At 41.8% G+C, this 12,739-nt stretch overlaps 1 protein-coding gene across 3 annotated transcripts in view; it reads right to left on the bottom strand.

Moving 5' to 3' along the window:
• The window catches only part of dmxl2 (Dmx-like 2), a 34,486-nt gene that overhangs the window by 8,077 nt on the left and 13,670 nt on the right, over positions 1-12,739 (bottom strand). The window contains exons 18-44 of one of the 3 annotated variants that reach the window (XM_087793826.1): positions 12,601-12,720; positions 12,284-12,511; positions 11,893-12,179; positions 11,232-11,398; positions 10,520-11,159; positions 10,108-10,437; positions 9,882-10,001; positions 9,101-9,236; positions 8,811-8,921; positions 8,485-8,654; positions 8,183-8,280; positions 7,953-8,118; positions 6,976-7,240; positions 6,688-6,890; positions 6,234-6,611; positions 5,984-6,166; positions 5,620-5,916; positions 5,356-5,547; positions 4,894-4,970; positions 4,601-4,731; positions 4,084-4,329; positions 3,337-3,405; positions 1,933-1,959; positions 1,418-1,608; positions 1,196-1,329; positions 1,042-1,127; positions 773-974 (exon numbers count right to left, since the gene is read on the bottom strand). In XM_087793826.1, coding sequence (XP_087649952.1) covers positions 773-974; positions 1,042-1,127; positions 1,196-1,329; positions 1,418-1,608; positions 1,933-1,959; positions 3,337-3,405; positions 4,084-4,329; positions 4,601-4,731; positions 4,894-4,970; positions 5,356-5,547; positions 5,620-5,916; positions 5,984-6,166; positions 6,234-6,611; positions 6,688-6,890; positions 6,976-7,240; positions 7,953-8,118; positions 8,183-8,280; positions 8,485-8,654; positions 8,811-8,921; positions 9,101-9,236; positions 9,882-10,001; positions 10,108-10,437; positions 10,520-11,159; positions 11,232-11,398; positions 11,893-12,179; positions 12,284-12,511; positions 12,601-12,720 — 5,254 coding nt within the window. Of the gene's footprint in view, positions 1-772; positions 975-1,041; positions 1,128-1,195; positions 1,330-1,417; positions 1,609-1,932; positions 1,960-3,336; positions 3,406-3,701; positions 3,879-4,083; positions 4,330-4,600; positions 4,732-4,893; positions 4,971-5,355; positions 5,548-5,619; positions 5,917-5,983; positions 6,167-6,233; positions 6,612-6,687; positions 6,891-6,975; positions 7,241-7,952; positions 8,119-8,182; positions 8,281-8,484; positions 8,655-8,810; positions 8,922-9,100; positions 9,237-9,881; positions 10,002-10,107; positions 10,438-10,519; positions 11,160-11,231; positions 11,399-11,892; positions 12,180-12,283; positions 12,512-12,600; positions 12,721-12,739 lie in introns of all 3 variants that reach the window. The other 2 variants (XM_087793825.1, XM_087793827.1) reach the window with 2 other exon arrangements.

Below are 12,739 nucleotides of genomic sequence, written 5' to 3'. Positions count from 1 at the left end.
CATGAGGTGCAAAATAAAGAAATATTCTGAAAACATTATTTACTATACATTTATTTATATGATATGTACATTAAACAAAATAAACAAAAACACAACAATGCTGGCATGTTTTTATAATAACTTTGCATTTTAAATTTCCATTTTTCTTGTCAATATATATACTGTATATATATCATATTTACTATCATATTAAGGATATTTTATTACATTGATTAGCTAGAAGGCTTCTGACGACAGCCATTGAAAACTCTGGTCCAGCCCTGCTCTAGATAAGATTTTCTGGTGTTTGTACCATTATCATTTTGATCAACATCTTCCAATATTTGTCACCGTCTGTGTTGTAGAGAGCTGCATCTACAGGTTTGCAAAAGCGACTGTTTGCAAGTGCAACTGCCATCTGCTGCCCCTGCGAGTTCATTGCAACAATATTTTAAAAAAGGATATTGCATTATAATCAAGTATAAATGTGTAACTCTGAAAGATATTTTTGGTTAAATAGTAGAACAGAAGTCTGATGAATCTGTATTCAACCGTCTCGAGCTAATTCAACACAATTGTCTTTCACAAAGAGTGACTTCTGACCACAGGAATTAACAAGCAGAAAACACCATCTTAGTTCACATGGCAAGCACAAGAGAAAACTGTCAGATCACATCAGGCTGAGGAAAGCTTTGCCAATAAAGTGCTAACATTTGTAAACACAGTATTGGTGACCGTTTCAAATGTACTGTATTAACAAAGATTCTTCTCTTAACATCTACAAAATACTTACTTGAAGGGGGTGTTGTCAGCTTCCAGCATGGCCTTGTGCCGCAGTATAGCGGGCCCGCCACCAGCGCTGAGGTCAGTCGGATAAGTGTTGATATAGTTGGGAGGCGGGCCGTCGAATTTGTTCATTCGATCCAGAAGCAGCTGCTCCCAATTCTCCAAGGTTTTCAAGACCGCGTTGCAAAGTGGAGAGGTCACTGGCAAGTCTGCAGAGAATTCAACGTTATTAGAAAACCAATGTGTCCCAGAGAAAAACTCATGTCGTGTGTTTACCTGTGAAATCAAGGCCAGCGAGCGGAAGGAAGTTTTTGACATTGTGAAGAGCCAATTTCACCATGACCAGGCGGATCAAAGCCCAGCTGAAACACATGGATTCGTTGGTTTAGGCACAACTGGAGCAATTCTTATAGGAACAGTGTCTCCTCACCTGTACGAGTTCGGATCAGCGTGTTCGTTAATCTGTGTGTCTGAAAGGAAGGCATCGTCATCGTCTTCATCGTCCTCCGCCCCACTTTCGTCCGAGTCGCACAGAGCGTTGCTCTCCGACAGCGGCAGAAAAGGCTGAGAAGGGAATTTTGACGAAAAGGAAATTGAGGGATTTGGTGTGAAGCTGATAAAAATGTGTCAACTAGACATTTGTTAAACTCACCTTGGCTACAAAGTAGTCCCACATGCTGAGCTCCGGTGGAATGAACTTCTCCCTGTAGGCGGGTCTCTCTGTGGGCACGGGAGGGGGCGTTGCTGGGGTTTCCTTGACAGGACGTCCTGGAACCAGCATCTTCATTGTGAACCTGCGTCTGTACCGGTCCCCGTCCTCTGCTGGCTGCTTAGGTGGAGCAGCTGGAGCGGGAAAAAATTTAATTAATAAAGTCATGCCAACATTAAAACTCTTACTTATACATGAACTTAAACACAAAAGGAAAAGAGGAGTTTGTGCCTAAGGTTGTGGGTTTAACTTCTCAGAAGGATCTACACCCAAAACACAACAAACAGTGAAAGAAATGGACCAAGTGTCAATCAAATCTTTGCCCCCCCCCCAGATGGAGAATAACAACCAAACCAGCATCATAGCGTCAAGGAAGGCGACTAAATGTTGATCAAGAGACACATTGAGAACATTCAAACATTGAGGGTTGAACACGGGACACAGGGTCGTACACAAACCTGCACTTTTATCCTGGACATCCATATCTGGTGTCACACCAGACGAAACAAGACAAAACACAAACAGACCAGAGAAGACAGTGCAGTTAACACACAGATACTACACACATCATTCCATCAGTCAAAATGACGATGAAGTGCATGACACTGAACAGTGAACAAACAACAATGGACGATGAAATCACACAAAGCTCTTCGTCAATATTTACTTCGCTAAGATTTAAATCTTACTCTCTCTAAGCTTAAAATGTGTTTTAAAGAAACAACATCATTATTCAAATGACTGCAACAGTAACATATTCGGATCACAGTGAATAACACTAAGGTTGAATTAATGCGACATCTTCATGTTAGTATGGGTGTGTATTGGCATGAATCTGCCGATACGATGCACATCACCATACAAGGGCAACGATAAGATACAGTACAATGTGAGACATTAGAGCCAACGATTTATTAAGTCTCTTAAATAATTTAATTGAAGTAAATAGTCAAAGCATATTTAACGTGCAACGTTCAATGCTTAACTTTAGCTTACTTCAAAAAGATAGATAGATAGAACTTTATTGATCGAGATATCTATATTTGGGTATCAAAAGAAGAAATACCAGCAAAACCAAGTACATATTTGCATGTTAATTGTAAATAAAAAACTAATATAATAAATAATAAAAATTAATCAATAAATCATTACAGTGCAATATTTAAGAGCATTGATATTTTCCTCCCCCCTACCAGCTAGATTGCAGCAGTCATTAACTACTAGCATTGAAATCTCGATGACTGAGGACGAGAGGATACAGTCCACTCTAGCAGCTTTTAAAGCTGATGAAATATTCTGGTTTAAAAACAAATGAAAGCAGTTAAGACTTTGTCAAGAAACATGTGGTCTATAAATTCTGCAACACCAGAGTCAGGTACTCGACTCGACTACAAATCCTACAGATCCTACAGTATCACAATATATCGTATCGTTGCCCTCTATCGTGACGTACTGCCATTTGCCAGACCCGTAGTTAATGTTATTTCCCATGAATATTTCCCAAGACATGAATCTTTTAAAAATAACATGAGTATTTCACATGAAACAGACTTTACAGAGCATAAAACAAGCACTTCCAAAATTTAAAAACGTGAGTCATATTATTCTCCTGGCATTTATGTTTTCGTCTTTCTGATCTGGTGCTTAAAATAGCTGTAATTATCTAAAAATGTCTGAGGTGTTTTCATGTGACGAGGGAAGTTACCAGCCAATGCAAATGTCAAACATGGCGTGTTGTGACAGATCCTCACACAGTGTGCAGGACACATTTATTCAACAAGCGGTAATATGATATCATGATGATGTAAATCTGTTATGACGGCATACGAGTCTGTAGAAGCAGATATCATGTGGAGATGTACCTGCTTTAGTCTCAGAGACAGATTTATTCCGCCCAGCCTTGGCTTCTGAACATTCCTTGTTAGGCCCAGCTGTGGGTTAATTTTGACAGTAGCAGTGGAACAATGAGATGAACAGAGAGGACAAAACAACATGTACATGCAGTGCTGAGTGCACACAAACACACACACACTCGACCCGACACAGAGAGCTGTTGGTGAGCGAATCCATTTCATAGCATTAATCGTTTAGTTGTTTGTCAGTAACATTCAGGGCTAGCCGCACAAGAAAAAGGGGGTCAAGCAACTGCAGTTCTGCAAACTTGTACGATTACCATGCACTGCAAATCTGCAAACCAGCACCGCAATCCACCAGCCCAGTTACTCACAGCTGGTCTGAGTTGCTGGTGGTGCCACAGTGCCCTGCACTTCTCCCACTGAAATGTGAGGAGGGGGTCGTTTTGGACGCTGGATATCAGTGTGGACGGGTTGGGGGTTAAAGGAGGGCTGAGGTCTTCCTGTCTCTTGAGACTCCTCAGGCCTTGCTGCCTCAAAATCAGCCGGCACTGAGACACAGGGCAGAGGGAACACTCACACAAGACACTACACACCAGCATCTTTGGAGTGTTGCCACAACACATCGGAGACCAAAAGTATCGCCAGTCAAAAGAAGAGAGAGCTAAAGACACTTCAGCTTCAACGGACAGGGCTGAAATGAATCATAAGCAAGAGGGGAGTTTTTATAGCCATAACCACAAATATAAATGTTACCTGGAGGAGCCTCGGGCCTCTTTGGCTTAATGACGACTTTGGCTCCGCCTCCAAAGACTGCGGCCCACATGCGATTGTTCAGAGGATGCGCTGCCAGGCGGAACAGCTCGTTGCTGCTGTGGGTGCCCATGCCGTGGATGAGAAGTGCAAGATAAACAGCCACAACCGCTTCACACAGTAGCACGTTGAGCTTGGGCTGGTCCCCTTCTCTGGCAGACGTCAGCAGCGAGATCAGAGACGAAACACCTGAAGAGAATCGTCAAGATCACAAAATGTTCGTCAACTCTCCAAATGAACAAGTATGAATATTCTATAATCATGTCTTTTTTCACTCCTGAAGGACATCAAAGCCGAATCCTGTTTCTCCTTCTAAATTGAAATCCTCTCCTCAACACGTAACTTATTATCTTAGGCAAAGTTAATTGTGAATACAATTTATTTGCTGACAAAACCTTCCCCGTCTGTGATCTTAGTGTGAATAACGTCTATGCTAAGAAGTGAAAGAGCATCGCTGTACCTGGCCACTGTGCTGGAGCAGAGTTGGGAGTGATATGTTCCTCGATACTTTCAGTGCGTAGGCGTTTCCTCTCGCTGAGCAGCAGGCCCTGGTAAACCATGCCAGTGAACTGGTTGGCTTCTGTCTGGCTGCTGCAAAGTCCATTTAACAAACTTGTCAATATTTGAAGACGTATCATAAAGAGGATTTATTGTCAAGCATTTAATGACACATGGTAAAATTTAAACAAGTACCGATTAAACACAGTATGTTACAATACAGAGACATTTCTTAAAGAGGTGAAGAGAAAGTACCTGTAACTGTGGCTGTCGCACAGAGCTTGATAAACACAAGCGGAGAGAGACGCTGCCAGAGTGTGAAGAGAGTTCACCTGTACAGAAGGACAACATCAGACCTGGGCAAGCCTGGCGCAGGGGCCACATGCAGCCCTTTGGCCTTTGAGGCCCTCATTGGGTCAAAGATGTAGAAACAAACTATTACATTTTTTTTTTAATTTTCTCTAAATACGACTATAGGATTTTTGTTTTAAAACTGTTTACTCAGCCTATGGCATTTTTGTAAGTATTTAATAATACCATAATATAAAAAATAGAATAATCATTTAAACACATTTGATTTTATACCTTTACCATACATTTAATGAAAATCTAATTCAAATATTGCTATGTGGACTTTTTGTCCACATCTGTTGGGAGTTTAAACAAGAATGAAATGATTTAAAAAGTGATAAATACTAAAAAATCTTTCACTCTGACCTGATCCTCAGTGACTTCTGGATGCGGTGGGGTCTCCATCAGTGTGACGGTGTGCAGGATATCATGGATGTGGTTGCTGAGGTGGAGGACTGGATTAGCGATGACGGTCTTTGTGACGGCGATGCAGGCTGAGAGCAGTGGCAGCGTTGTAGGGAGAGGCAGAGGAGACTGCAGCTGCTTGACTGTAGTTTCCTGTACACGTCCAGAAGAATGAGCTTAGCAAGAGATAAACCAATCCACGTTAAGTTCTGTTGATGTGTGCACCTGCTGGCTCTCCTGAAGGAGGAACAGTAGCTCCATCCGTACGGATGTAACCCCTCCTCCTTTGGCGCCGTGAAGGCTGCAATAGGAGAGAAAGACCCTCAGAAGGGCCTGGTTCTTCCTCAGCCACGCCTTGCGCCTCTCAGAGTGCTGCTGTTTAGCTTGAAGACGTCGCCGTTCCATCTGGTGGCGCTCGTACGCGCCAGCGTCTGAGCGCTCGAAAACATCATCTGATATATCGAAGGACTGTGTTCGCTCTCCTCGCTGCTCGACCTCCGAATCCTCCTCCTTACCCTCCACCTGTAGAATCATATTATCCGTTTTTACATGCCCACTTTTTAATTCACCAGAGTTTGTCTTGTTTGACCTTGTAATTGCAGATCTTATGCATGGCAGCGATTTCCTTCTCTAGCCAACTGTAGAGCTGAAAGCGGAGTTTCCCTCCATCCACCTCAAAGCCAGTAGCAAGTGTCCGTAGCTCCGTCATCAAAATTTTCAGGCAGGCTCGGAACTTCAACTGCTCCGCGATCACGTCCACCTCAGACTCACCCTGAAACACAACAGAGGGAATTAACAAAAATTCAGGCATAAGAATGACCCGTTTTTCTTCTCCACACCTTAGAGTCGTCTCGTTGTAACTTGGGATCAGCAGGAACATTTTCTTCTACTTTGATCTCTGGCTTCTTCATCGTCAGATAATCATCTTCATCATCTTCGTCATCGTCTTTGTCATCTCCCCAGTCTAGTTTGAGGTCGTCTTCTTCTGACTTCACCGCTGGCTGACTCCAATCCAATGCGCTTTCGTTTCCGCCCCAAGCATTGGCAGGGGGCGCCGGTGAGGCCCAATCCAAAGATCCCAAGGTGCCATTTTCGATCGGTTGGTTGGAGTTCACGTTGGCCTTGGAAGAAGCTTTGCTCGGAGAAGACGAACCAGCTTTCTTGGTAATTTTGGGGATTTTAGAGAGGACTTCCAGGGCCAGAACTGGACATCCAACCTGTACAAAATAAATAATGAAATAGTCACTAAGAGTGGAGAACATTTTCTTTTTAACAGTCAGTGGCTAATCCTACCTTAAAATGTGCATTTGCTGTGGTAAAGAATAGTTTGCGCTCTATAAGGTTGATCTCATCTGCGGTGCTCTTCTCTGAAGTTAGACCTACAGTCGTGACTTTACCCTCTGGTTTAGCAAAGTGCCGACGGATGATTAACGGGTGAGTCCTGAGAAAGTTATAGAAACTAAAAACCACAGGATTGCAAGATTTCACCATGACATCTGGAAAAAAAGGAACAGAAAAAATAAGTCACAAAAGTCAAAATGTTGAAGACTTGATGACTGAACAAGTTTGAGATTGACCGACCTGGGTTGTCATCATCCTCTTTAGGGATTCTCTCTAACAAGGTGTCAAGGGCTCGAGTGTAATCCTTCATGATCCAGTAAGCTATGCTGCGTAGGAAGGGGTCCGGGTGAAGTCGGGAGCAGTGGTAAGCGGAGCCGTCCCGGTTACATCCCAGCACCTTCTCGTTGAGGAGGCCTTGGCAGGTGGATGAGTTCTCAAAGTCTGCCTCATAGAGCCTTGCTACGATCATGGCCAGCTGCAAGTCTTCCATCTTCTCCAACAACACCTGAGGTTTCAAAAAGGGAACACTTATTTTTCAATGTGTTATCTAAAAATGAACATCTACATGAATGAACAACACAAATTACCCGGAGAACTAAATATAAAACCAACCCACATTAAACAGATAAAACGGAAATTAATAAGAGGCACAGATATTTGTTAAAATGTAATGTCATTTTTATACACAAAAACTACTATCAAATACTGTATGTCATCATCATTCTAAAGCACATGTATCAACAAAGTATGTGCATTGTATTGTATTGCGAGGTAAAAATATCATGTCATTAATCAGTGCATATCAGGGTCTGTTGAGGGGAGATGAGCAGAATCAAAGTTGTATGTAAAAAAAAAGAAAAAAAAAAAAAAAAAAAGGACAAAAGAACAATAATATTAAATATGCCAATAAATTATTTCTAAACAATTGAAGAAAAAAAAAAAGATATAACGGAACTAAATCTGTAATAATGAAGAAATATTCACAAAAAGGACAAAATAAAAAGTAACTTAATATTAATAGTTAATAAATGAATAAATACAAGATGAAAGATAAACATTTTATACATGTTTCATTCAGATCTGAGGGCCGCATAAATACATTCATAGGGCCGCATGTGGTCCCTGTGTTTCATATGTCTTGTATGGATCAATACTCCGATATGATGATTGATTAAATTAACTAATATCCTGCAAGTCTAAAAAGTTGTTGCCCAAACCTCGATTGCGTCCTTGAGTGATCCGGCCAGCAGGAAGAATGCTGCCGACTGTTCAAATCGTTGTTTCCCAAGGAGCGAAAAGGCATTTTTTAGTGCAGCCTTCCGCCATCGGTCCTCACTGAAGTTGTGTTTAAAGAAAGTGGTCATCTTCTCGTCGTGCTGAGACCTGCGAAAAGAAGCAATTTTTTGAGCGTCCTTCAAGACATTTTATAATTAAAAAAGTGTTTCACCTGAACAGACCCCACAGAACAGCTTTCTTCTTCATGGCCAAGTAGAAAAGAGCAGCATCTAACGGGTCGTTGTTTTTTTGAAACGCTGATTTGCCCACCTGTGGACCAGAAAATTTGGTGAGTGATTTAGATAACAATTTACCTTTTTTAAGAAGCTATGAAGTGTGATATGATTTCTTAATTTACTACAATTCTGGCACATGTCTCAAGAATGGATAAAACAATATTTATATTGTTTTTTACATGACATAGAATAGGTGTTATTACAGCTTTATTATTGTACTATAAACCGTCAAAGATACCTTTTCAACCATCTTCCTCAAGGTGTTGATGTTTCGTATCCACCAGCCCACACCGACTGCTCTGAGCTCAGACCACTGTGGATCACCTCTCTGCATCGCTGGAATCATGTTCAGTAACTCTTCTTCAGCCTCAGAGTGGAAAGCCCATGCAAAGTGACACGTTGAAAGACCTGGAAGAGTTGACACAACAAAGATGTAACGTATAATGTATATTATTTCAATAAACTGTAAGAAAGGAAGGAAAGAATTGTTCTAACGTTCCGACTATCTTAGATTATAATTATTTTGGGGAAATTGGCTGGTGTGATGCAGAGAGAGTTACTTACCCTGATGGAGGAGCTGCATACGGTAGAGAGGTGGCAGGGAGGTGAGCAGACAGGTATGAAGACGCATCGCGAGCAGGTACCTCAGTCCGCACTCATCGAGAGCCTCACCACCTGCAAACACATCATCATGTGTCAGACTTGGAAGAATACGTTTGTGTTGATTTTACCAGCAGTCTCATCCAAATTTAGTCAAAATGCAAATCAAACCTTCAAATATTTTATAATTCCTTATAATCCTGAAAGACAATCCGAGAAGACTTAATTAAAACAGCAATATTACTGAGATTTACCTGTGTACTGTTTGTCAGAAGAGCTGGCGACCTCAGCACTTGTGGTTGCGACCGTGTCAGCGAGGGCAACTAAGAACATCTGTTCCAGTCGGGTCAGTCCGGGGAGGCTGGAGTGCATGAGATGACTGGACAACACCTGTAAACATGAGCAAGGGTTCAAAGGAAACCATCAGGGTTGAAAATAATTATAATAGAAGAAAACATTCATTTTAAAATGTACATGAAGTGCATATTATAAATGTGTGACAAGAATAAAACATGTTTTTTCTTGTAACAATAAGATATCCTCAAAATGCATGTGGTCAACTTTCTTACTCATTAATTTGTCGCTCTAAAGACCTAAATCTTAACAATTATTAAAAAAAGATTTTAACATTCGCCTTATGACTGGCAAGCCAACTTGTCATTTTTAAATGGAAAGCTACACACTATCCATCCTTTACACAGTGGTTAAAGAATCGAATCAGACATTCACCTTGAGAGAAAATCCAATATGCCACAAGAGAAACGACCTTCCATAAGATATGGCAGCCAATATAATTAGTTTTGGATAAACTGGCAATGATATCTCAACATCACTATAAATCATTTGTGCATTCATATGTTCTGATTGTATTTGGTTCTTTGTTTCTTTTTTGCTTTATTTTTCATTGTTTGCCTCGATTATAAAAAAAAACAACCTTGGAACAAAAAATATACTTGGTGATTCATCACCCAGTAGAATAGTCCAAGCAGTGTGTTTTCACCTAACCTCAACTCATTGCCATTTTCATATCAATACCTGAGCGTGCTCCGGGCCAAAGTATGTGGGACCATACTGAGAGAGATTGATGACCCTGGACTTCTTCTCTGGCTTGTCAGTGGCAAAGTTGACAAAGTCATCAGTGGTGACCGCTGCCACCTGTTTACACAAACAAAGATGATCACTGATGTCATTCATACATGGACAGACTCACTATCATGCAAATAGCTTTGGAATATAATATGAGGAGGGCCAAAACTCTCACCTGAAATAAGTCAGCGTATTGGTCTTCCGATGTCTTGTGACCTCCATCCCCGTTTGAAGTTTTGGGACCCTTAACAGTTTCTTCAGTTCCCTTGTAGGACGTGTCCAAGTCAGCCAACATGAGCGCGTACAGAGGCAATGGAGGTATTGCATTGATCTCTGTGTAGTCTCTTCCTCCATCGCGACCAGCTACAATAGTGTCTTTGGCTGTGCTGCCTGTCACACTGATGGTTCGGGACAGATGTCTCCTGGATCCGCCCTCGCCCGCCTCAACGTCTCGTACTACAGCAACTTCTCCAGCAATACACTTGACTAGATGTGCGAGGATGGCCTGGGTAAAGTCACGTCAGTCAAACAGCGCTTTCAGATAGTGAACTTATAGTACTTAAGTATACAACAATAAAAATACATACCTTGGCACGACGAACTTTGCCCAAGTCCATTAATTCTAGCAGCTGTGTCGGATGATACTGAGGTAAAGTTGGAGATAGTGAATGAGCTGCCTCAAAAAGGCCTCCCTCCTGAAGTCCTGCAGGGGCACGCAGAGCCTCCTCTGCAGCAGCACTGCCCTCAAACACACTCTTAGACCGAGCTCTCCCCTCAAAGACCGTGTTCTGTCCTCCTGCGATATCAGTCGTCGACGCGTTACCATCCTCTCCTTCACCAAGTTTCTTGTCTTGATGCCACTGGGCATAAACGTGCATCTCACAATCCATGCCAATAACTAAAATTCCATCCCTGACCCAGGATAAAGAGACTGGTAAAGACGGGGTACCATCCACAGATGAAAGTAGGTCCACTGAGCGCAGAAGGATCCAGCGGGAGCGGATTCCTTGCTTAATGCTGCCTCCTAGGGGCAGGGTTATGACTGCCATCCCCTCCTTGCTGCTCGTCTGCTCATTAACCATCCCAGAAATACGCCCGTACATGAGAATGTTGGATCCCACTCCCACTGTTAAAATGTGAGACCCATCCTCTTTGGACAGCCAGTCAAGATGGACGTAATGTTTAATGTTGGGGGAGCTGTGATCTCTGCTCATGAACAGGTCAGATCTGTAATCAGAGAGAACAATAAATAATAACTAAAGCCAGAAGAAACCTGGTCATGGATGGAAAAGGCCTCACCTGCTATAAACAAATAGGTTGGAGTCCACGCTAACTCTGGGGTCCAGGGTTGATGAGGGTCTAGTGAAGTCATCCAGGTGAAGCGTTTGTTCCAGAACCCACTCTGAGCCGCCAGTCGACTCACACTCGTATATGGATACATGCATGGAGAAGTCATTTCCACAAATCTGAAAAATAATCAGAATTTGTATTAAAGGACTATACAAACCTTTTAGCAATTTTCTAGCTTTTTGTATCCCTTTTAAAGTTTATAGTTTTGTCAAGATAAATATCAACCCTTGAGATATGTATACATATAGTATATGAATTAATTTATATTTTAATAATCTATATAGCTTTTGATTCGAGAGAAAAATACTGTAAAATAACTATGGTAAACACGATTTTAAATTCAAACCTTGTCTCATTAATCGTTTAATCTGCATCGATGTCAGAGTTTAATTCATAATAATCACCATATTCTTCTTCCCCTTCTTTTGTTGAATGTGAGACTTGCAAAAATATTCATTGATAATAACATTCAGTAAACAAAGTTTTTTAACAAAGAGTTATTTTAAATCATTCAACTTATCATTACATCATTTCTATTGTTACAGCTTATCATATTTTTTTTAACTTCTAACATTTGATTATCAAAACAAAATGATTTGCTAAATATTACCTGTGCTTGTCGTGGTTGTTTGAAGGCGACAGCTAGCCTGCCTATGTATGAGCATGACACAGCAACTGGACGTCCGGACACACACACGGCACTGTTGTTGTCTTCCTCTTCGTTCATTAGAGCCCAAGGCTCCCAGCGGTATGTTCGGTTGTCTTGGTCGTCTTCTTCGCATTTATCATCACTGTCCACGGCACAGTGCCAGAAGCGCACACGAGAGTCTGAACAAGTGGTGACTATCAGGTATGGAGCCAGGCACACTGGATAGATCGAGGAGGAACTCAGATGACCTGTAACAAGAAAGAGATTAGATTTGACAGCCTTATAGCGAAGTTTTAAAGTAGCTCCCATTGCACTGAGATGGTGAAGGAAATAAATGAGATCAACTTCTCACCAGCAGATGGGGTTGCTCTGGTAACTTCCACTCCGTGGGGAAGGTCAAGCCGTTTGCTGTACACCAGCTTTGAGTTGAGGATGAGTTTGCTGGCCGACTGCAGGTTGGCTGTGGAGGCAGAACGTGGCAGTGGTCTGATAGGAGAAGTCTCTGGAGATGATTCAGGATTGACAGCTTGATTTGGAACCAAGAGCCCCCCCTGAGAGCTATAGTTCGGGGTCAGATCGTCTATGGAAGGAGAGATTTCATTAATATTGAGATTAAAAGAACAGGTTTTGCAGGATATTATAAATAAATTAAGAAATAAATAAACATACCAACACAAGCTTGCACAGACTTGAGATGCAAATGCCACATTTGGAGGACAGAGTTTCTGTTTAGATCCTTTTCGATCACCACCAAGAAGAATTTCTCTGAAAATGGTGCAGGCTGGTAGTCTGGGTGTGGGGAAGAGAA

Source organism: Callionymus lyra, chromosome 6 (genome assembly GCF_982586985.1).
Source record: "Callionymus lyra chromosome 6, fCalLyr1.hap1.1, whole genome shotgun sequence".
NCBI lineage: Eukaryota > Metazoa > Chordata > Actinopteri > Syngnathiformes > Callionymidae > Callionymus > Callionymus lyra.
The sequence above is the reverse complement of the archived record's forward strand: the minus strand, read 5'-3'. Positions and strand labels throughout refer to the sequence as shown.